Here is a 25,388-nt window from a genome sequence, read left to right as displayed (position 1 = left end):
GAACAAAGCAGCAGCTTGCAGAGAGCACAGCAGTCCTCCCCCCAGCTGCATGGGTGAGAAGAAACCATAAACTACTGTCTCCCTGCAAAGCCAGGAAGACTGACGATGATTTAGCCTGACTGTTTTCAAAACCACAGCAAAACTGAGCAACTACTTGAAGGGGTGTGAGAAGATTCCTTTGAAATTGTCATCTCTTATCCCCAGCTGTAGACAGTGGTTAGGGACGTCTGGGTTTATCTTGCTGTCTCTGTCACGTGATCATGTAGACAGCCATGCATCCCTCCCCGTCTCCCCTTTCTTTCCCTGAAAGCTGGTTTGTGCTCACATCCGTGTGCTCTTACTGTTTGTCTATCTGTCTCTCTCATGAAAATGATGGATGATTTGTTTCGATATCTTACTTACTAAGTCTGCTTTTATCTTCTGTTTCTGGTAATGCTTCAGCTGAAAATACATTTTGCAGATCCTTTGGGGAGGAAACACATGTGAGCACACATGGAGAGATTTTAACATTGTCATATTTTAATAACATTCTTAATTTTATGTCTATAAGTAGGGTTTAAAAACATAGACTATTTTATCTAAAACATTAATGATATTAAGAAGAGCTCAGCGAGTTCTGGAAGCAAACAAAATTTGATAATTGTACTTACAGAAACACACAGTAACCCATGGTATAATCTGTCTTTCAATTTCTATGTAAAATAAAGCAACTTCCATTTTGAAAGTATAATGGGAGCTGAGAACGACGTAGAGTTTGTGGAAAACCACCTTAGAAAGAACAATCTTAGAGGTGTCAGTCATAGCCAAAAGGGAAATAAAGGAAAAACATGTACATTATCTATCACTGTATTGATTAGAATACAGAGTACCACAACAGAGAAGAGGCAGCCCACCGTGAAGAAAAACTCCCCCAGTTATTTCCAGAATCACGTTTAAACGGTATTTATTTTGCAGCTCATGCAAATGACCTGGATTAGATTCTCTGCTAATTTATTCAATTTCAGAAACAGGATAAGGCAGGGAAAAGAGTACTGGATCTAGAATCTGGGATTCCAATCACAGCCTAGCCGTCAACAAGCCTCTGACCCCAAGCAAATCAACTCACGCTTAGGGTCTCTACTGTCTCCCTTTAAAATGAGCAGGTTGGACCACACCATGATTCTCGGGGGCTGGGGGGGGCACATTCTCCTAATTCCTGCCCTAGTATCTTTATGTAATAATGTAGCAAGATGCAACACTGACGGAAACGGTAATGCAGGTAAACCGCAAGAGACCTTCCCCTACCAGCCACCCGTCAAAACTGAGATCTATTAGTCTAGATCAGAGGTCTGCAAACTATGGTCCCTGGACCAAAATCAACTGGCTGTTTTTACACCCTCACCCTCTGTCTGCTCCTCTCCAGCACCCTCCTTGGCTGCTGCCCAGGACTGGCATCAGGCTGCATGTACGAGATGGGGACTTGCCGTTGGCCACTGTCAGGCTCTCGGGAGTGGACTTCCATTCTGAGAGCTGGTGACGTGGTGAACTTGTCCAAAACACTCACCCCTCTCCAAGCCCTCACAATTGGGCCCCTCCACCCCTTTACCAGCTTTACCAGCTGGTGGCTCCTTCCTCAGGAGAAGGTCTCCAGCTGATGGTGACTGGGCACAAAGCCAGCCCACCACCCTGGATGGCCCACCTAGGCAAACTGATGTGTGTGTGTGTATGTGGGGAGTGGAGAGGGGAGTTGAAATTTTCTCTCGTTATATAAGTACCTATGTAATATCCTCGATATTGCTTCTGGGCCCATAAAACTTAAAATATTTACCCTCTGGACCTTTACAGAAAAGTCTGACAACCTCTGGTCTAGAGGATCTCTTTAGATGCCATCCAGTTGGAAATCTCTAATGTACGAGGTGAAGAAAAGAAAACTAAACGCTCACTTGCCTGGTTTTCTTTACTACTCTCTTGCCTAACTGGTAGAGCCTTTTCTTCGGCCGCTTTCTGAAGGGCTCCGCTGATCTTCTCATTGTTGTGAAATGCTTGGATCGCTTCTTGGACAAGAGTGTCAATAGAAAGTACCTGAATAGGAAAGCCTAAAATACAAAAGACAATTTTATTAATAACTTTTCAAATAGGAAATTGACACCATTGTTCTTCTGTGCTGGCTTCACCCTTAGAGTACACTGTTCAGGGTGCCCCAGCAATGTTTTTTGGATCAAGCTGCTTTTTTTACTATGGCAGTAAAATTCACATAACATAAAATGAACCATTTTAACTGTTCTAAAAGACGCAATTCGGTGATATTTAGGTCATTACAATGTTGTCCAATCATCACCACTACCTTTTTCCAGAAAATTTTCATTACCCCAAAGGAAACCCTGTATCCATTAAGCAGTCACTCCCTGTCTCCCTACCCTTGCCAACAACTAATTTGCTTTCTGTCTATGGATTGGTATATTCTAGATGTTTCTTATCCATGGAATCATACAATATGTGGTCTTTTGTGTTCGACTCTTTCACTTAGTATAACGTTTTCAAAGTCTATCCATAGCACATAGAGTACTTCACTCCTTTTATGGCTGAATAATATTCCATTGTATGGATATATCACATCTTGTTATCAGTTCAGCAGGTGATGAACATTTGGATGGTTTCCATCTTTTGTCTATTATTAATAATGCTGCTATGAACATCACTGCATATGGTTTTTTTTGAACACATCTTTTCAGTCCTTTTGGGTATATACCAGTGGTGGAATTGCTGGGGTCATATGGTAATGTTTTATTTAACTTAATGAGGAATCACCAACTACTTTCCATAGTGGCTACACCATTTTACATTCTCACCAGCAATGTATGAGAGTTCCAACTTCTCTATATCCTCACCAACACTCTATTTCCAATTTTAAAAAATTATACCCATCCTACAGGTTGTGGAGTGGCATCTCACTGAGCTTTTGTTAGGCTGCCTTTTAAAGAGGTCTATTTAACGTCTCAATAATGACTTACTGTTCTCTGCCTTGGACTGTTACAAGACAGACTGGCCTCAGTGAAAAATTTGAGTTTTCCAGTAAAAACAGTAAAAGGTAAGTATTAGTGAAGAAAAACTAATTAAATAGATGGAAAACTATGATTTCACTTCTAACTGAAAGAACTTCTAGATAAAAAGCCAAAAGTTTATTAAAGGGAAAGAACTCAATCAATGTGAAGAATTAAAGCATTTATAATTTTAAGTTGATTTCCTGTCTTTCTTTTTTTTAAATTAATTAATTAATTTATTTTTGGCTGTGTAGGGTCTTCGTTGCTGCGTGCGGGCTTTCTCTAGTTGCGGCGAGCAGGGGCTACGCTTCTTTGCGGTTCCCGGGCTTCTCATTGCAGTGGCTTCTCTTGTTGCAGAGCATGGGCTCTAGGCGTGTGGACTTCAGTAGTTGTGGCTCGCGGGCTCAGTGGTTGTGGCTCACAGGCTCCAGAGTGCAGGCTCAGTAGTTGTGGCACATGGGATTGGTTGCTCCCACAGAACCCGTGTCCCCTGCATTGGTAGGCGGATTCTTAACCACTGCGCCACCAGGGAAGTCATGGTTTCTTTTCTATTTGTGACAAGTTATTTCTTTCCTACTTCATCTATTGGTAAAGTAAAATCTATGATGAAAATTTAAGTAAAGTTTAAGACATTATTTCTCTTTATACTGTGCATCATAATTATATAGCAAGCTCATATATCCGGGTTTCCCTGGGACAGTCCCAATTTATAACTCTCTACTCCTAAAAGTGTCTGACTTGGACAATAAATTATGTGATCACCTTATTACAAAATTCTTGATGACAGAATTTCCCAATATATTTGCAGATTCTCATGTATGTTTTCTACAGACATAGCCATTTGCAGCTACAGTCATTGCAAATAAAATCCAATAAAGGAAGAAAACACAAACAAGAAAGAAATTTTACTTTTCTCTAGAGACTTTAGAGCAGTAGTTTTTCCACTAAATGTTTTCCCCAACACACATCCTTTTATAACAAATGAAGGTAACTCAGGTACTGTTGATTCAACTTGAGAAGGAAGAGAGCTTTCAATTAGTCTGTGAATCACATGGCCCAATATGCAATTGTTGGAGGGTGGTAAATTATCAACCATTTCTTCTGGTAAGGCCCATTCTCCAACCATGTTCTGCAAAAATAATAATGAAACAAACAAAACAGAAATATTCTTAAAAGTGGAATTTAAGTATGTAGGAAATATGAAAATTGAAAGTAAATACAAATTATAGCAAACAAAAGTGAATCAATACTTTAAATAATTACATTACATAAATGAGTAATAACATGAATATTACTTTCATATTAGACAGTGAAAAATGAGCTTCCCATATTAAAGTAAAAAAAAAAAACAAGCCTCTAAAATACTTAACAGTTTATGAAAGTAGGCATATTGAGTTGAAACAAATTGTAAGGCAAGCTGAGCATAAGACACTTAAATTGATATTATCAGTAGAGAGATAAAAGACAGTAAGAGTTATCCGGCTACCCTATGCAAGTACTAAGCATATTGGATGGATTAACAACAAGGTCCTACTGTATAGCACAGGGAAATATATTCAATATCCTGTAATAAACAATAATGGAAAAGGATATGAAAAAGAATGTATATATATACATGTATAACTGAATCACTTTTTTGTACAGCAGAAATTTACACAACATTGTAGATCAACTATACTTCAACAAAATTTAAGAAAAAAAAAAAGAAAAAAAGTAGCAGTGTTCCTAGAAGTAGCAGTTGAGTTCCTGGTGCAGAGGTAGCTGCTGCAACCTGAACCTCTAGTGCTCCGTGGTGGTGACAGTTTTCTCATCAGAACTTGCTGTGATGGTTCTGATCATTTTCCTTGGAAGTTTAACCTTGAGCCTGGTTCTTGAATCTACCTACTGGTTCACTAAACTACCCAACATATTTTGAATGTGTTTTCTGCTTACTCAGCATAAGTCAACTTTTTTGCTTGCAGTTAGAAACTTTGACAAAAATCATTGGAATTGACAAGAAATAAAGAGAGAGCCTATATATAAACAGCCTCATATTTCTACTGAGGAGTGTAAGAAAAATGACTTGAATAAAGGGAAAGTCAAGAAGGTCCAATATTATAAGCCATTTAATTCTTCTCCAAATTAATCTGACTTAATGAAATGAAACAAAAGTGTCATTTTTGTTTTCCTTCAGGATGATATCCAAAATGGTTCTAAAGTTGAAGCAGAAAAAGAATTGTAACAGATAAAAACATTCACTTAAAAACTGAAAAAGAAAAGTAATATGGGAGTGTTGCCTAACCAGATATTAAAGCACTTATTAAGAACAAAGTAATGAAAAGAAAGATTTGCAGAAACAGGGTGTTCAGTGCACAAAAATATAAATTCTAGAAACAAATCTAAGTGTGTGTAAGAATTTAGTACCTAGTGAGATTTATATGTCACATTAGCAGACAAAAAATTAGATTATTTTACAACTGGTATTATCTGGTTTGGTGCCTGAATTTATGATATGAAAACACAAGAGATAAAGAAATACTTTTTGAAACAAAAAAATAAAGAAGTATTCATAATAGGTTTTTCTTTTAAATTGGTAGAATTTATTAGTATATACATATATTTGTCACTTCTATACAAACTACCCTTTATTTATAACGTTTATTTTGTTTTAGTTTAATATCTTTGGTTTTTCTAACAACTCTGTGCATAATAATTACATGCATTATTCAAAATTAGGTAAATACTGAATTGATTTGCATAATTATTGATTATTATGATTTATTACTTGTTTCTGCTTTCATTCATTGGAATCATTTATACTTCTAACTAGACAAGTGATAATTATTCTATGTAATGTGGCAATCAGAAAATAACCAAATAAAAAATGGAAACCAGAGAAACTGTGCTATTTTAAAATTATAAAGGCTATAAGTCCAAGGTCAAGTTTAAGTGGAAAGTTTTGAATGTTCTAATGATTTTTGTGCTATGCAGTCATTTAATTCATTCTGAAGGACTTAAATCAGATGACCTGGGTTCCCATAATAGTTCTCCTACTTAACTTGTTTTGCACCCTTGTCAATTCCCTCATCTTTGTATGATAATAATATCTATCTCACAGGGTTGTTGTAAAGATTGAGTGAAAGGCTTGGGTAAGTAGCCTATGTGACCACTGACTTTAAATGCTTAACTAGAAATTCTCAGGCTGCTGCTGCAGGCACATAGTAGTGCCCTGAAGGAGGGGTGACAGCAGTCACATTTCTGCCCAAAGAGAAGCCACATCCAGCTTGTGCCACAATCAGAAAGGCGCGCTTCCTCACAAAGGGGTCAGAAGAAAACCCTATTCTATCCCTGATTAGTTGTAGAATGTGGACAAACACAATGGGATAGAATGTTGACTGTGAAGAGCACTGAATGCTGAGGTGGGGGAAAGGACTGAAGCCTGACCAGTGGAGATGGACAAATAGAGGATTTGGTAGAACACGTTTTACAGCATGACCTTAAAGATACAGTTGTGAAATTCCTAATATGACTAAAGATAAAGGATAAGTAAAGGGAAACATGTCAGGTTGGAACAAGAACATGATGAGGGAAAAGGAGGTCAGGGAACCAGAAATTTTTACCAGATCATTAGTTTATATGTTTGTTGTATATAATTACATTAATTATATGATAAAATTAAATAAAATTATAAAATAAAGTATATAATTCTTATTCCTTCAGGTATTATTATAAATTGACATCTGGCTATTAGTTTCAAGACTTCGATGCCCAGAGTGGGCAACACCAGGTAAGTATCACCTGGTACAAACTATTAGTTTACTAAGACACATTTTCTGTGTAGATGTGCTCCATGATACTTGCCCTTGATTACTATAACTGTCATGCATATATAACAAATAATTATTATCTCTTTATTTTAATATTAATATTTTTATTGTACCTGCATAAATATCATCTGTATGCATTTTTGAGAAGGTATAAGGTCCACCATCACCTACAGTCCACCTGTCTTTGTGAATTCTTGTCTACCTACACACAGAGGTCATGAAATACAACAGAGAGTAAACAGCCTCTGCCTTTGGTCACAACCTGTTCACCAGTACTGTTTTTTATTAATTTACCTACACTGAATTTTCTGGAGACTGAATCCTGAACCCTTGAGACCACGGTATCCACCTATTCTTCCCATCTTCACAGACTACATGGGCCTAACACTGTTTTCCAAGCTGGATCCAATACACTCACATGCTTCCTTGTATTCTGTTGTAGGTACCGCATGGTTACCCAGACTTCCCACTCTGGTTACTTCCACCCTGTCAAATCCTTTTTGTTTCCTGTGGCCTAATGTGTCAGTACCCTTGGTCCTCTTGTTAGTAATCATGGCTAAGAGCATCATGAGTATTTACAGACAGCATCAGCTCGGAATCAATGTGCTTGAATGTGGGCTGAAGTGCGCACTTCAAGGGCAAGCCTAACATTGTCCACGTGTTCAGTCCACTAGATTCCTCCTTGCCTGTAACATTGCCCAAGTGGTTGGATAATGATGCTGGTGGAGCTGCGTGGTTTTTGCAACAGATTCTGATTATTTCCCTGCACATGATTATCCCTGGACCAAAGCAAATGCATCTCATTCTCATTTCTTGCCACTTCTAAAGATTCAAATTGGAAATACAGCTTTCTGATCTACCCTTTAAAGAGGGGGAGATGTGGTTCACTTTGACCAACTTACATAAACAGAATCTGGGCCTTGGGAGATATTCACTAGTCCATAAAGTCTGAGTGTCACTAGCACAACATTCAATAAAAAACATTGGGCTATGCCAGTGATATTTAGCAGTGATATTCAAATGTGGCTTTTGAAGAGTGGTGGTACTAATTTGAAAGTACACACACGATCCAGTGTTTGTCCTCATAGATTGCTAGAATTTATCAACACCTGCATGGCCTGAAGTACCCCAGATATTCCCAGTTTGGTAGGCTCTAAGTGTTTCACTATTCAATTACTGATGCATTTGGAAAAACAGGACAAATGCCTTTTCTCCTAAGACAGAGAAAGAACCTCCTAGGGGATAAAACACACTGTTTTTGACACCTGCTAGTTTCCTTGAGCTTTCCTGAAATGCAATCTTCTTACCTACAGATGAAAAAACCCAACAATAGACAGATTATATTGACGCAATGGCCAAAGGACTTAGGGTGAAAGCTTCTGATAAACCGACTTCAAGAAACAACACAGGTAGCAACTCCACAGATCAAGGCTATGCCCCTTTTAGAGTACAGCTTACCAAGACATTGGAGCTACCTTAATTCTGCTTTTCCCATGGCTGGCTTTCTCTTGGCACACCACTCTGCAGGCAGTGAGGAAGAGATGACCCTTCGTGATACCTGAAATACAACTAAGGCTTGTAGTAGCAGCCTCAGGGGTTGTTGTAGCTATCGTCAATCCTCGAGTCCCAGGGGACATTATACTTATATTCATCATGACGGACTTCTCTCTAGCCATTCAAGGCTTCTGGGTCAACCACTTCACCCGATGTCTCCATTATTTATTGGTCTGAACCGCTGTGAGGGTACTTCAACCTGCCCAGCTTCTCTTGTTGCACAATTTCCACTTGTACTGCATCTTCTAAGACATTTTTTTTTAACCAGGTCCTTCCATAAAAAATACATTTTTGCATTGTTACCTAGTATTTGTATACAGGTATATATAGAACAGAAAAGAAAAAGTTTTATGAAATGCTCATCCTTACTACCTGGTAATGTGCTTTATTTTCTATTATATTGCGTTGCATTGTATTTCTCTTATTTTGTTGTGTTTTCATTTTTTAAAATAAATAATGGTAGTGATCCATAAGTTAATTTCATAATCTAGTCTCAATCCATTGTTTGAAAAATAAAAAATAAAGGATCTTTTATTCGACAAGACATCAGGAATCCTCAGCTCTGATTTCATGTCTTTAAGTACCACCTTGGATTCATCTCTTAGATATTTGCAAATAGGAAGAGTAAATGTTTAACTTTATACTAACGATGACTCAAACCAGAGAGGTACAGAGTAGATATTTACTTATCAAATACATTTTTAACATAATAATACAATTCTCAGTGAAATTTCTCATAATTGGTAATAATTAAAGATCCAGGTCATATTTTTAGATCTTATTTTGTGTGATTTAGATCTTAGTTTAGCTTGCTTATTTTATAGTATCTTAGAAAATAGTTCTTTGTACAATTCCTGTTTTTAAAAGTTTTTCATAATGTAAGTCTCTAAAAACTATTACCAATTATTTTTATTACTCAAAATGAAATAAAATTTTCAGGCCTGTTGGAAAACAGACCAACTAATAGCTAAATTGTATCCAAAGGAAAAGTTTTTGTGAGTGGGAGATGAGGGGATTTGTTAACTCAAGACCAAATGCCTTGGGCAGGAAATGTCTTAACCAGGTACATTTGCCCAATTGTCCACTTATAATATTTAAATTCACTGGAAAATCTACATATTTCTCTTTAAAGTTTTTTGGACATTCTCAAGGTGATATCTTTAGCAGTTACTGAAAAATTCTGACGAGGCAGGTGACTCTTAGTTAGGACATCGAAAATACTTCCTGAGCTTAGCTTTCTCTACATGCTTGAAATTAAATGAAATCATGGAGAAAATACAAAGACAGGGAGAGAGTACAAGTATAAGCTCACAGTTCATAGGATTAGGTCAGTTTTGAGTTAATACCTTTAAACCAACTGACATCTACTCATATCTCACAATTCAGTTGAAACTCATCCCTTCTAATGGGCCCCCTCATAACCTCCGTGTTTATCCATACTTAATATCATACTCTGAAATGGTTTTTCTCTCATCCCCACTAAATTGTGAGCACCAAGAGGGAAGGATCTCTATCTTAATCAACTTTATATCCCTAGTTGCCAGAACAGTGCTGGAACATAATAGGTGTTCAGTATTTATTGACTGACTGAATGAATGAATCAATTAGCCGTATAGGCTCAATATATGTGAACAGAATAAATGAGTAAACACATGGATATTGCATTTTATTAATTTTGATTAAATACAAAGATGACTTAGTTCTCCAAATAAGATAGGCACAACCCAACCTAAAATCTAGGAACAAGATCAGAAAGTGTCATCCTCACAGATGGAAGTAGGCAAGAATCCACACACTATGTATGAAATTAGCTAACCCTGGAAGCATTTTCTAGAAGTAACAGCTTGTAGTATGATTTTGAAAGAGCTTCTCTATTAAATCAAGCCATCCTTTTTTATGGCAGCAGAAAACATATCAGTTAAAATGTACTAAATTATAAATAATTTATTAATTGGGACTTGTAAGAAGTTCTGCCAGAGATTTTAACAGGGTCCAGAGGGGGTAAGGAGCAGGCTGGGTGAATGGATAGGTAAGGTCTGCTCTATGGCAAGCTCTTATGACCTGGTTACTTTCATATCCCTAACTGGATATTTGTCCTGGGTCTCCTAAACTACGTTGACCCAAAGGTGTACCACATGCCTGGCAGATAATAAAAATAAGCTGCAAAAACTCCAGCTCTTTTTGTAGCAATTGCCCAGGGCCTCCTTACTTAACTTCCCAGCCTTTCATCTGAGTCCTGGCCTGTTCCAGTACTGCCTAGTTTCCAACCTGCTGGCTTCGTTTCCACTTTCTAGTCTGTTTCTTACCCAGGCTCAGCTTTGATCATTGACTTGCTCAAAGGACTTGGCTTGATCCCACCTCTGCCTCTTCCCATTTCTGGCTACTTCAGGTAAATTATCTTGACCACCTTTGTTCCAGCTCTAACAACCCAACCCCTGGCACTAGCTCTCATGGTTGACATTTTGTTGGGGTCTGTCCTGTCTCCTACCAGAAGGAATCAGATATAGAAGCACATCTATTATTATGGCAACATGGAAAGTCTAGTGGCTCTATTCCAGTTACTGTGCTTGGGGAATTTGGCACTCAGGAAAAAACCAAACTTCCCAGGGAAGTACTGAGGTAAAACTTTGTAGCTTTTGGAGCGTCTGTTCTTTGCCTTCTCTTCCCAGGCTCTCTGTCCTCCAACCACCTAAAAACCCTGAGAGAATCTGGAGGAACTGCTTAAATTTGTAATTCAGCTGTTAAAATTCCTCACAATTATCCATGGTTCTCAGGAGAAGAAGAAAGGATGGTTGGATATCTTGCCTGATGGGGAGTTCAGCTCACGTAACCTGGCAGCCCTACAGGGCTTCTTGACCACTGTGTGGGACCTGTTTGATAGGCAGGTTCCTATCAAAGATTGGCAAGATTGATGGAAAGATGGATGCTGCCCTCTACTGCCTCTGACAAAGAGGAAAGGAGGATGGGGAGTTAGCTGATATGTAACTCAATCCTGACCTCTTATAAAAGAATTGTCATGGAACGGGCTCTCTATCAGGACCCATTTCCAAGAAACCCTCAGAAAAACTTGAAAAGATGAGCTGGCCCTGCTGAGTGAGTTTGGCAGCCTTTCCAAGTCGCCTGACCTCCAGTCAGGTCAGAGTATGGTCAGCTGCCTGGCCACACCTTCCTGCCAGACAGTTTGGCCTTCAGCTTCCAGAGAAGGCGGGGGCATGGTGATGTTCAGTTCTCACTGACATTGGCACGGTAGGTGCATCTGCAGAGAGGAGACATGCCTCTGCACTAGAGTGCTGAGTGTGGACCACATCTTATCTATGGCCAGGAAGTGCAAGCGTCGCCCATGGTAACGAGGGAAAGGCAGATGTTATCACTACTTCACCTGCTGTGCTCAGCTGAAGACTGTTCGGGCTAGAAGCAGCATTGTGAGTAGCCAGTGCCTTTCTATAGGTTGATCCCATGGTTAATTCTCATCAGGAAAGCTGAAGAACGGTCCTAGTCCAATAATGGCTTTCATTCAGCAGCTTGCTCACTTCTGTCCCAGCAGTAGCCTTCCCCAGTCTGCCCTGATTGAATACTATGGGAACAGACATATTTAATTCTAGTCTGTCACAAAAGAAGACCCAGGACAACAGACTCCGTCTACCTTGTGGTTATTTTTGGAGGGAAATTCAAATTGGCCATGGTCAGTTAGTTAGAATGTGACAAAGATCACTGTCAAAGCCTACAGGCCCACACTTGAGGGAGCCTGGCACCTCCCTATGCAATCCAGTAACTCTAGCTTCTAACAAGTCCAGAAGTTCAGAAAGCTCAGCTGTTGTGAGCAATGGCAGGCTTCTTTTTCCAAACCTCCGAGCTACTGATTACTTGTAAGCCAGCCAGCTAGAATCACTGGGCTGATACTTTGTCTTACAGGTTTGATTACCAGGGGTAACTGAGACTAAGCCACTCTGACAGATCCTCTGTCCTGAAAACTTACATTTCAGTGCTGCTGAAATTCAAGGACAAATCAGATGCAAACAGTGGGAAGGGGCTTCTGCTTAGCACTCTGATTCGACACACACAAAGCGACCCACTGAGATCATGTGGAAGAGTAGCTTACTTGCCCCCAAATGACGGGCTCCTACTCCTGGTTCCATTCTCTGTCCTGGAATGCCACATGGCCCTCCAAGGCATTGATCATGGCACACTGGGAGCTGCAGCAGCTGTGCAGCTAGCCCAGTGCTTTTCAAAGCAGAATTGCCTGGATCTACAACAAATTAAGACTAAGGCTACTGAATTTCTCCTGATGCCCTAGTGCCCTTGGGACAGCATCACACTGGACTTTATATCACATCTCTCCTTGTGCCATAGACAATTCTGGTGGTAGTGGCCATCCTTATGAAAACAGTAATCTCATTCCTTAGATGCTCAAACTACGCTCTGTTCATCATCAGGGAGGTGGTAGTCTTCCTCAAGATCACTTTTTTACTAATTTCTGTGGTCTTGTGGACCACAGAAAGAACTTTTCCAGAGACTTCTACATCCAAATTCACCTATCTGTTGCCACTGCCCAGCCAAGGACAGTCAGATAGGCTTGGTTAAAATTTCTCAAATGTCACAAAGCATGGAGACACTGTGCCTTGGTCTAACTATCTTGTCACTGCAAAATTCACACATTTTTCCACACAGAATACCCTCTCTCATAATAATGACCACTGTCACTCTCTCTATTTTCTTTGTTTCACTGCTAAGATTGATACCTCAAAGAGGTGTAGAGCACCCCAAAACAGCTTAGAAATGACATTGACCAATATATGAAAGACTACTCTAGGGCCAATGTGCTAAAGAATATGGCTGACAGACTCTCTGGGTACTGGACAGGAGTGGTAGGGTACGGGGTCTTCTGGATGGGAGTTTCTCCGGTTCTCAGCCCAACACATCTGCCCAACACCAAAATTCAAAGACTTTCTTGGATCCATTCAAGTTTCTTGTGGTTACCAACCCCAACGTATTCTTGCCATATTTATCTGCCAAGACATAGCTTTAGTGTTCAGATCCCCAGAGCTAGCTCTAAAACACTAGATGGGAAGTCTGAGCAATTGATTGAAGAGAAGCTGGACTTGAGGTATAGAAGCTGGCTTCCACAGTTGTCCAAGTAGGTGAAGGATGAACCTTGTGGCAGGAAACCCAGGGAAGACTTGACCACTCTCTGTCTTGCCTGGTCCCGGATGAGAGGGAGCCTGGGAGAGAATTAGATTCTCCCTATTCTATGTGATCTAGAGCAAGCAAAGATGAGTGGTGAACGTTTACTCTAGTCTCATTCATATCAGTCACCCAGGGATCTTCTCGTTGGCTATGTCCTTCTCACTCGTCTTTCCATTCCACTTCTATCTGGGTGCCAGTTCTTTAACTCTGCAAACCATTTCTCAATTCTGGTCTAACGCCTTGAACCTGACACCTTAATTCAACTATTCCTACCATGGTTTTCTAATGAACTCAGCTTGTCTTCAATTCTAGTAATTTGAAGCCAAATACCCTTCCCATGACCCAGGCTTCCCTTCTATTACACAAGACACATACCCGATAGACACAGCCCCAGACCTCTGCCAAGCCTACTCCAGCCATCCGAAGTCCTTGGCCCACAACAGTTAGAAGACACCCTTAGGCCTGGGGCAACTATAGCTCCCTTTGAAGACTAATATAGTGACATTTTGCTTTGTGAGTTAGTATCACTATGCTTGATAACCATTAATCAGTATTGTAGGGCATAATGGTGATTCCACCAAGACACAGACACACAATGAGGTCTAACCTGAGAAAGCCTTACCATTAGAGGAGAAATTTAGTGAGAGCCTGAGTCAAAAATGTAATCAAAGGGAGAGGAAAATTACAGCAATGAATGCATAGGACGAACCTGGAAACATTCCTTTCAGTATCAAACTTCTTTCTTAGCCCCTATTTTGGAGGCTGATAATGGTTTTGTTACCTATCTTGGAAAATGTTTGTATTTTAGCAGATGCCTCTGATGTCTCCATCCATGTCTTTAGCCCACATGATAATGTGGGCCATCAGGTACAATGGCAGGCAGGAGTTTTAAAGCAGAATGGCCTGACGGAAAATCTCAACTCCCTTCATGTAAGCAAGTGTTTACTCCACCTACTTAACAGTCACATATATTCCTGCATATCTGAAAATAAAAGATATAACCATCATAAATTCACAGTCAAAAAGTAAGTCATTAAGATTTCTTAGCAGGGCACAAAAGAGGCCATGAAAAAAAAATTCATTTGAAATTAGGGGTTCCTTGCCTGAGTAGTAAGTTTGCACTTTGCGACATTTTATGTGTCCTGAATAAGCACATATGTCATAGACTGAATTGTGTCTCTCCAAAAGTCATTTATTGAGGCCCTAACCCCCACTGTGATGGTATTTGGAGGTGGGGCCTTTGGGAGGTAGTTAGGTTTAGATGAGGTTATGAGGGGGGAGGCCCCATGACAGGATTAGTGTCCTTTTAAGAAGAAGAAGAGAGATCAAAGTTCTCTTTCTTTCCTCTCTATGTGAGGACATGACAAGAAGGTGGCCATTTGTAATTCAGGAATAGAGTCCTCACTGGGGAACCAAATCAGCTGGGACCTTGATCTTGGATTTCCTAGAACTGTGAGAAATAAATTCCTATTGTTGAAGCCACCCAGTCTACAGTATTTTCTTATGGTAGCTTGAGCTAATACAATGGGTATCTTTAAACACACACACACAACAAAAACAACAACGATAACAGCCACAAAAAAAATAAGATGATCTATTCACATGACCTTAAGACTCATCTACTAAAATCTATCACTGTGCTTGGGTCAGTTATCCAGTGATATCACTTGAGTGATACAGGCTTCAAACTGATATTCTGCCCACAGGGAACTGATTAAATACTAAACCATGAAAATTTGGGTCATTCATTGGGAAGCCAGGGAGCAAGGCAAGAGCTAGGCTGGAGAGTCCACTGTCAGAAGTCAAATCTACAAAGCCACTGGATCAACGCCAAAGGCTGGGATTGGAGAGGAAGAAGAAGATAGTATCTGGATAGTGCCTTCAGGTCAAACAAGTCAGATGAGACCTACATAGGAAGACAAACTACCCAATGGTGCATTTAGCCCCACATTCTTATTCCTCAGTGGAAAAAGACCTCGTGATGATAAATGTCATTCTATAAGTAAATTTGGGGATGGGTAGGTATACATCTGCTGTAGTGACAAGAGTATGAATGTTAAACCATAACATGTACAATTACATCTTAAAGTCTAGTTAAGGGAAAATCATAAGCCAAAAGTGTGGCTGATAAAAACGTGCATTTCAACACACACTGTAGGGTTAGCCCAACAACCACAGCAAACTCAAGTGATCATTAACTTCAGAAGTAATTTTCATTAAAAACAAAAATAACAGCAATTAAAAACTATGACCAGCTTCAGACAACACGGATGATGTGCTGGACACAAAACATCCTTCCTCCAAATTGTAGGAATTCCAACTACAACCTGTTCGTGAGCATGCGCAGTAGAGCCCTGCAAATTGCCAAGTGCTTCGTGGCATGGACTTCTTAGAAAAATCTGCACCAGCAGGAAACCGTGGCCATGAGCTAATTTTAGTTTATGAACACCCCATTTTAGTATCTCAAACTCATTCAGTAGATAACTGCTAATAAGCAACTTATGTTAAAATAAAATACTATGGAATTGTGAGTCATTTGCCAGGAAGAATCATGGAAAGGATTTGCATTTGGGGGAGTCTGGGGTTTACCAGGAGGAGTCCACTGCATAACTGAGAACCAGTGCCTGCTATGTGGGGGGTATGCTGTTAGCTGAACTGGAGCAGCTGGGCTCCTGGCTTAGCCTGCTGCCGGTGGTCCATAGCATTTCGGGACTCCTCCCCACTCTCTATTAAACAACTCCTTGTTATCCTATGGCGGTTGGCTGGGAATCCCAGTAGGGTTTGGCTGCTCCATGATGCTGTTTCTGCCTCCTTCTTAGGAGAGATAAATGATATTTTTGGCCACACCATTCCTGGGCTACAGCTCTCTCACATGTAGCCAGTCTATAAAAAGAGTATGATGATTAGGAAATAATGTTACATTATTGACAGATATATGACATGGACATAAGCAAAATTTTGTTTTTATGCCAGTTTCTAGGTGTGATATTTAAAATTTTTAAACATGATAGCTTACTCTAACAGAGCTTTAAAAGTATGATCTCAAAACCAGAAAGCATCAGTTCTACACTGATGGTGGGTATAGGCATTAATAAAATATGCTAAGAATGTAAACTTTTTGAAGATCAATTTCTAAGCTACGTGTTTGATTGACGGATTAAAAATCCTGAGCAAAGTTAGCACTTTGCTAAAACTGTTCCACGTTTATTAAGCCAGATGTGTTGATCCTCTGCCTGTTGTGAAAGACTATTTAAGCCAGATAATGTATTTTTCAAGTTGAAACATTTATTTTTTACTTAAATGCAAAACATTTAACAAGTATCTGAAGAGACAAAAGCTCTAATAATAGGGAATGATAATAGGATAGTTTACAGTATATGCTAACACCTGTATGTGGTATATTTTCCATCATGTAGTCAAAATGAACACAGCATATAAACACATATCAGAAATCCTAAGGTAATATTCACTTCTAGGACAACAGCAAAGGCCATAAACAAAATAAACTGCATTACCAGACGTCCACGTACTCCTAAAAAAATGTTTATAATTTCTTGCAAAAGAAACGTACCGGCTGCTTCAGGATGTGGGTGAGACAAGCATGTTCCTGTGGTAACAATTTCCCAAACAAGAAAATAGTTAAAAAGACAAATCTTTGCTAAGCTCCAGACTACCAGGTCTCCTGATTTATGAAAGCAACAAGATAGAGCTGGTTAAGAAATAACTCAGAAATAAATATTTCATGAATCAGCAAAATCTGTCAAGTAAAATGACTTTTGAATTTACAATGCAAAGAAATACCTTCACATAGTCTGACACTGTCAAAGCATTTTATTATGTAGCGTTGAACTTTAGGTTGACATGCTAGATCTAGAATATTCTACGAACATGCAAAATAAATATGCACATATATCCCGTAAGGTTCTGGCCAATCCTTAATAAATAATAATTATTATAATGATCTAAATATAGATTCATCCAATTAAAATATGGTGTACGTTTAGTTTCTCATAATCTCATTTTCTTTCCTTCTTTTTTAAAATAAGCTTGTCTTCTTCAATATTACATATTAGTGATATTTTACACTTTGCCCTGTTCATTGTCATTCATTCATTTTATTCATGAATCCTTTCAGCAAACATTGAGTATTTGCTAAATACCAGCAAATGATAGGGTCAAATCATCTTTTCTTTTTTTTTTTTTTAATTAATTAATTTATTTTTGGCTGCATTGGGTCTTCGTTGCTGCGCGTGGGTTTTCTCTAGTTGCGGTGAGTGGGGGATACTCTTCATTGCGGTGCGTGGGCTTCTCATTGCGGTGGCTTCTCTTGTTGCAGAGCATGGGCTCTAGGCGCGTGGGCTTCAGTAGTTGTGGCACGTAGGTTCAGTAGTTGTGGCTTGCGGACTCTAGAGCACAGGCTCAGTAGTTGTGGTACACAGGCTTGGTTGCTCCATGGCATGTGGGATCTTCCCAGACCAGGGCTCAAACCCATGTCCCCTGCATTGGCAGGCAGATTCTTAACCACTGCGCCACCAGGGAAGTCCAATTTTTTCTTTTTTTTCATGTTGAATTTACTACTCTTCTGAAACTCATTCAATAATATTTCTAATAATTAAAAGCCTCATTCTTCACCCCATTGCTGATGATCTACCCAGAACTTCTAACCCATAGCCATTCATTTCACATGTTTCCCACTAAAAGTGAGATGAAGTGGGGTAGGGAGGACAGGGTGGTGAGGAAAGAAACTGGTACGTATTATTTGCATCCAACACTCAGTGCACTTGATTAAGTGTTTAACACATATTACCTTAAATAAGTTTCACAACAACAAAATAAGGTAATCATATTATTATCCCCATTTCATATATCATGAAACCGAGACTCTTAGCACTTAAGGGACTGGCCACATAAGGTCTCACAGTTAGCAGTTGGCAGTGCCAATAATGGGACCTTGGCCTGTTTACCCCAAAGGCTTTTCAGCAGCTCTTCTAAGAAGCACAGTTGGCACCCCATACTTTTTAAAAACTCATTGAATAAAATTTTGTTTTCATCTATACTACTTGGAAAACTCAGACCTCCTCTTCTTCCATTTCCTCCGAGAACAATATGCTATTTAGATAAATTACTAGAAAAATACATTTAATCAGGGGTTTTGAAGCAAAGGTAGACAGCTCACACAAAGAAAATTGCTAATGAATAATGAAAAACCTTAAAATTCTGAAATCTACCTATTGTATTATGTGTAATTTTTTTTCAGGCCACCCTCTAGTATTACTGGAAGTAACAGATAATAGATTATGCATAGGTTAGGTATTTAAAAGTTAGTACTATAAATACAAATTAAACCAAGGGAAAATGTAAACATAAAATGCCCAGTTTCATTAGTAGAGATGAAAAGAAATAATGTCACAAAATTAATGCTAAAGCAACACTATTTATTATGTTGCATTCTCTTTAATTATTCCACATCAGTAGGTACCTTATAGTCTTCATAATCTTTGTTATCTAGCAAGTCCCTTTTCTCCAGTTCTATAAGCTGTTCTGCAGAGAGCTTAGCTGGTAGATGCTTAAGAGACGCTTGCTCATATATGGGCTTTCCATTAAAAAACAGTTCCTTCCAATCATGCATCAACTTATATGGAATCAGGCTACAGCAAAAAAGAAGAAAAAAAGGTCGAGAGGAATCAATGGTTAATCAAATACACATCTTAAATCTTAGTCTTTCTATTACCATGTTCGTTCACCAGGATCTGCTATTTGAGGCCAGAGGTTCCTCTTACTATGACATTTCTAATAGCCAGTAAAATGGCTGAAACTTAGTAGGTTTGAATGAATAAATGTTACCTAAACACATTGGTTCTTCGAATTTTCTTTGATTGTGCACTGAAAGCACAATATATCTAAAAATACTGACGACTGGGCTTCCCTGGTGGTGCAGTGGTTGAGAGTCCGCCTGCCGATGCAGGGGACACGGGTTTGTGCCCCGGTTCGGGAAGATCCCACATGCCGCGGAGTGGCTGGGCCCGTGAGCCGTGGCCGCTGAGCCTGCGCGTCCGGAGCCTGTGCTCCGCAATGGGAGAGGCCACACAGTGAGAGGCCCGCGTACCGCAAAAAAAAACCCAAAAAACAAAACAAAACAAGACAATACTGACGACTATCACAAAACTTACGTTCTTTGATTTCTGGCTGTGATACTAAATGGCTGTGCAAGCTTTGGAAATCAGTTAAATGCTCCAATATCAGTGTCCTCCTATGCAAAATGAACAGACTGAATACTTTCCAAGGCCTCTTTAAGATGACAGTTGGTTTACATATTTGCAAATAACTTGTAACAGAAAAAAAATCTAATGTTGTGGTAGTCTTATTGTCATTGCACGTTTGGTAACCTGTGCAATTATTTTTCAGTACTTTTTCTATTTAAGTCAGATGAATGACTTGGTAATCAGGACAGAATGATGGGAAAGTAGTTCCAAGAGGAACAAAATGTGCAAAGGAAGGAAAGAGCCTGACATGATTCAGATGCATTTCTCTAAAAATAGTGGTACTAAAGCTTGAAATTGCAACTTAAAAAGTTGTATTTCATTCTGATATATGCTACAACATGGATAAACCTTGAAGACATTATACTAAATGAAATAAGCCAGACACAAAAGGACAAATATTGTATGATTCCACTTACATGAGGACCCTAAAAGAGAAAAATTCATAGAGACAGAAAGTAGAACAGAGGTTAGCAGGGCTGGAGGGAAGGGGAATGGGGAGTTATTATTGTATTTAATGGGTACAGCACTTCAGTTTGGGATGATGAAAAAGTTCTGGAGGTGGATGGTGGAGATGGGTGCACAGCAGTGTGACTCTACCTAATGCCAGCGAACTCATAAATGGTTGAAAACCACTTAAAAACGGTTAAAATGCTAAATTTTATGTTATGTATGTTTCTCCACAATAATAAAGTAGTATTTCAATTAAATGTGAACTTCAAATATAATCATTGTTTTCCATTAATAAAATATTGATATTTGTTAAAGATTATAGAGATATGAAGTTTAGAAATTAATAGCTTAGGCATAGAAAAATTCTTTTTTAAAAAATAAAGCCCTCTTTGTTTTCTTTTCTGGTTTTTTTTTGTTTGTTTATTTGTTTATTTTTGGTTGCATTGGGTCTGGGTCTTCGTTGCCGCACGCGGGCTTTCTCTAGTTGCAGTGAGCGGGGGCTACTCTTCGTTGTGGTGAGTGGGCTTATCACTGTGGCAGCTTCGCTTGTTACAGAGCACAGGCTCTAGAGCACAGGCTCAGTAGTTGTGGCACACGGGCTTAGTTGCTCCGTGGCACGTGGGATCCTCCCTGACCAGGGTTCGAACCTGTATCCCCTGCACTGGAAGTCAGATTCTTAACCACTGCACCACCAGGGAAGTCCCACATAGAAAAATTCTAACATCAGAATTATTGAAATGGCATTGGCTCCTATGGTGAAGTAAATGATTAACAACATATATTGTCCAAAACTTAATGTTGCAATTACTGAATTAATATTCTATTATCTGAATATCAATTACTTTATTAAGGAGCAGTCTTAACAAAAGTTAGTTCATATAAGTAGTCTGATACCAAGAATATCCCTGTGCTTTAGAAAGAAATATATATTGATAACATCTTGTTTAGGGAAGTACATAGAGAGAATAATGTGAGTTTATCTCGACTGTTAGTAGTGTAGACTAAAAAGATCTTAACATATACGTGTAATCATTGTATTCAGTTGCAAGTAAAAGACACTTATAATTTCAAAGTAAAAGACCCCTTCAAAGTTTAGGGTACCAATACCTCTGGAACTTTAAAATTTTTTGTATTTTTTCATTAAAATAAAAATGGCTTCATATGACCAATATATTCTCAATATTAATTTTCACGAAGCAGGATTTATAGAGTAATAAAAGGCAGACTATATATGAGTCTGTGAAATATTATATTAGTCAAACTCAATACACACAGGAGGTCCTCAACTGGGCCATGGCTCACAGGCCCAGCCGCTCTGCGGCATGCGGCACCCCCCCGGACCGGGCCACGAACCCGCGTCCCCTGCATCGGCAGGCGGACCCCCAATCACTGCGTCACCAGGGAAGCCCTCCTCTCTATGTCTTATAAGGACACCAGTCATATTTAATTAAGGTCCCATCCTACACAAGTATGACCTTATCTTAACTAATCTATCAGTAATGACTATTTCCAAATAAGGTTACACTCTGAGGTATGGGGGATTACAACTTTAACATATCTTTCTGGGGGGACACGATTCAACCCATATATAAGCATCTATATAGTGTCTTTTTAGACACTTAAAATTTCAAAGTATTAATAAAAGCTCCCTTAAAAGTTTATGATACCAATACCTCTAGAACTTTAATTTTATACACTCAGTTTTTACATTCAGTTTGAGCTCTCCCTGGTTGTCGGTATGATGCATGAGTTGTTGTTGAAGTCTGCACACTTGTGGATTATGTTGCAAGACTCTGAATCTTGCATAAACCTTCTGTTCTAGCTGTTTTTTTCTGCCGTTGCTCAGACAAGGAAAGAGAAGGGGCCATCGTGTTACTGGCAGGTGTGGACAGAAGTCGTCACGTGGCCTTCCTCACCACCTGAGGGGAGGGCATCCTTGTTACTGCAGGAGAAGGTAGCAGTTCTGGCTCTCCACATGGTCTCCACTGCAGTGCGGGTGGCCTTGTGACCACTGGGCGATGGTGAAAGTCCCGACCCTCCCTAGGCTTCTCTAACACCGCCCCAGTAGGGAGGGGAGGAGTGGCCAGTACTGCCAGGTGGGGGTGGAAGTCCATGCTTCCTACTTGGCTACTGGGACACCATTCTCGTGGTGTCCCAGAGGTCCCTCATTACAGCCTTGTGAGGGTGGAAGACAGGCTCTCTGCTTGGCCTTTGCTGGCACGGGTGGGAATGGGGCTACACTTGTGTGTGTGTGTGTGTGTGTGTGTGTGTGTGTGTGTGGTATTTGGGGAAGAGTGGTTATTGTCTAAAAGTTTTTCATCTTGCTAGGCTGCTCCTAGCAAGCTCCTAGCTCCTAGCAGCTCCTAGCAGCTCCTAGCTGCTCCTCTTTGACTAGAGACAGCAGGCTTCTGTTGGGGCTATTTTTTTTTTTTTTTTTTTTTTTTGCGGTACGCGGGCCTCTCACTGTTGTGGCCTCTCCCGCTGCGGAGCACAGGCTCTGGACGCGCAGGCTCAGCGGCCATGGTTCACGGGCCCAGCCACTCCGCGGCATGTGGGATCTTCCCGGACCGGGGCACGAACCCGTGTCCCCTGCATCGGCAGGCAGACTCTCAACCACTGCGCCACCAGGGAAGCCCTGTTGGGGCTATTTTTGTCTACACCATTGGCATGTCTGTTGCCGGAATATTCAGTTCCAATCTGGGATGTGTGAGGACAGGGAGAACCCAGGAAGCTCACCACTGTGTCCTGAGGTCCCCACTTCTTCTGTCCATCTTCAGAGTCTTCTTATGTTTGTTTCACACACAATGTTCAGGAATTTTCATTGTACTTAGTGGGAAGAATAGGAAAAAACGCATTCTACTCCATTTTCCCAGAGCAGAATGGGATTTGCATTTATGTTTTAATTTGGAATTATGAGCCTTTATTTGTTTAGGGAAATCAATCTGTACTTTTTTCCCCTCTGAGTTATCTTGTGTTATGTTTTTATATTTAAATCCACTATATTTATCTTCTGTAATTTAATCTATTTTTTTTACCCTTATAATGCATTGTATCACCTTTCCTTTTTAACCCTTTTATAGATTACCTTCCTCACAATTTTATTCTTATACTTTCTGAACTTTTGAATTTATATTAATCTGAAAAGTATTTTTAAACATTTACTCTTGAATTCATTTCAATTTTTATTCTTATTTATTTTCTTTTCTCAATCTTGTACTCTTATAGTTTTATCTTCAAAATGTCCTCATCATTATGTTATTTCATTTAGTAGTTTTTATATGGCAGTGCATCAGAAATATAGCTGTTGAGGTGAGAGCTGTGGAGAAAGCTCCTATCAAGGGGTGATGGGATGGTTTACCCATCTTCTATTTGACCCTGAATATCATGTGGATTTCATTGTTTTCACTGTGGGTTCTCAAGAAGATCTCAGTCTGGGTAATATTAGAGGTCAAAACTTTAAGTGGAGTGACTTATCCTTGTCCTTGCGGAGATGCTTTCACTGAGATCTGTTGTGATGTCATTCCTCTTCAGCTTCCAGGAAAGGTCATCACAAGAGATAGGTCTCTGAAGCCAGGTGCCAGAATGCTGAGGTCATTCTCTACCAGACCTACTACACTACTCATTATACCTTAGGTGGGGCCACATGAGAAAATCATTATTCTAAACTGAGGACCAAGAAAAGTTTTGTATTTTGTAAAGAACTAGAATGGAAAACAGAAATCATAGGACAAACTGTGTTGCCCTTTTTGCTTTGGCCACCTGGAAGCTCAGATAAAATTTGCAGCTCAGTTGCAGTATCTGGCAAATCTACTGGTACCGGTATAACTGTGTTTTCATGTATTCCTTGTTTTTAACTTTCTACTTTATTTGAATTTTCTTTTTCTTCTTTTTTTTTTTTGTCGCACCATGCAGCTTGCGGGATCTCAGTTCCTCAGTCAGGGATTGAACCCAGGCCGCGGCAGTGAAAGTCTGGAACCCCAACCACTAGGCAACAAGGGAACTGCCATCCTCTGTTCTTATTTTGGCATATTCTTAATCTTTTTTGTATTGTTAAATGTTTCCTTACAAATAGGTTGACTCCTTTTAGAAAGAAGGTGAAATGAAAATCGATTTAATGATTAGTAAAATAATCTTTAAGTAATTCCTGTCTTCTAGGAAGTTCCTAGTGTTTCAAATAAATTATCATAGCTGTCTTTGTAAATTATAGAAAAGTTAGACACAAAGTTTAAATGTTAAAAGACATAAATACACCTTAAATCAGGCTAGTCATTGGGTGAATTAAGTCTGTAATCAAGGTATCCTGGACCCCATGTCTTAGTCTTCATTTCACAAAATATTGTTATCTCTCTTTACTTATCAACTTAGTGCCTACATCACAATCTTACCCTTTTCTCGTTTGCTGTGGTGTCTCTATTGTATTAACTATTGTAATAAAAACCAACACTTACTTATTTGTCAACATTCGATAGTCCGCCACTTTAGTGGACAAATCAAGGATTTGATCCAAAATTTCTGCACATATTGAATAATGCTTTCTGTAACGAGCCTGAACCCTTTCCATGGCGATCTGCTCATGAATTTCCTTAACTCTGAGGGCTTGTTCTTCAAAATCAATCTTGGCTTGTTTGGCCAAAGCCTAAGAAGCAAAGACATATTTTTAAGTCACTGTAATTGGGCAATGATTCAAGTAGAAATAGTGTCATCATTTCAATAGCCAAAAAAAAAAAAAATCTCTAAATAGAATGAAACTTCCTTTTATATCAGAAAAAAATAAATCATGAGGGAGCACTTTCTCCTTAATATGTTAAGTACTGAGTGTGATGGCAAAGACAATATCGGAAATATTCCACCCTTAGCTTATGTTCTCAGCAAAACCCAGTACAGAGAAAAGTGTGCTATGTGGATTAATGATAAATTAGATCTGAAATGTTTAAAAAGAAGTCCTGAGTTCATGGACTGCAAATACAGTTGGGGAACACAGAGAAACAGGCAAGCATAGCTGGCTTCTGTGTACCCATCTCAGGAGACTTAACCTGACACATCTGCTCTGGCCAATGCCCTGTCTTTTAGTGGGAGACTTCTAGGATACTGATTTATACCTAGAAAATATT

The 25,388-nt window shown here is 39.4% G+C and overlaps 1 protein-coding gene across 1 annotated transcript in view; it reads right to left on the bottom strand.

Annotated features, from left to right (window-relative positions):
- The window catches only part of SPEF2 (sperm flagellar 2), a 171,036-nt gene that overhangs the window by 103,828 nt on the left and 41,820 nt on the right, over window positions 1-25,388 (bottom strand). The window contains 5 exon segments of the mRNA XM_067730508.1: window positions 403-463; window positions 1,927-2,075; window positions 3,930-4,149; window positions 19,044-19,212; window positions 24,726-24,913. Coding sequence (XP_067586609.1) covers window positions 403-463; window positions 1,927-2,075; window positions 3,930-4,149; window positions 19,044-19,212; window positions 24,726-24,913 — 787 coding nt within the window.

This window comes from Pseudorca crassidens, chromosome 3 (assembly GCF_039906515.1).
Source record: "Pseudorca crassidens isolate mPseCra1 chromosome 3, mPseCra1.hap1, whole genome shotgun sequence".
In the NCBI taxonomy this organism is placed as follows: domain Eukaryota; kingdom Metazoa; phylum Chordata; class Mammalia; order Artiodactyla; family Delphinidae; genus Pseudorca; species Pseudorca crassidens.
This window is presented reverse-complemented; position numbering and strand designations above follow the sequence as displayed.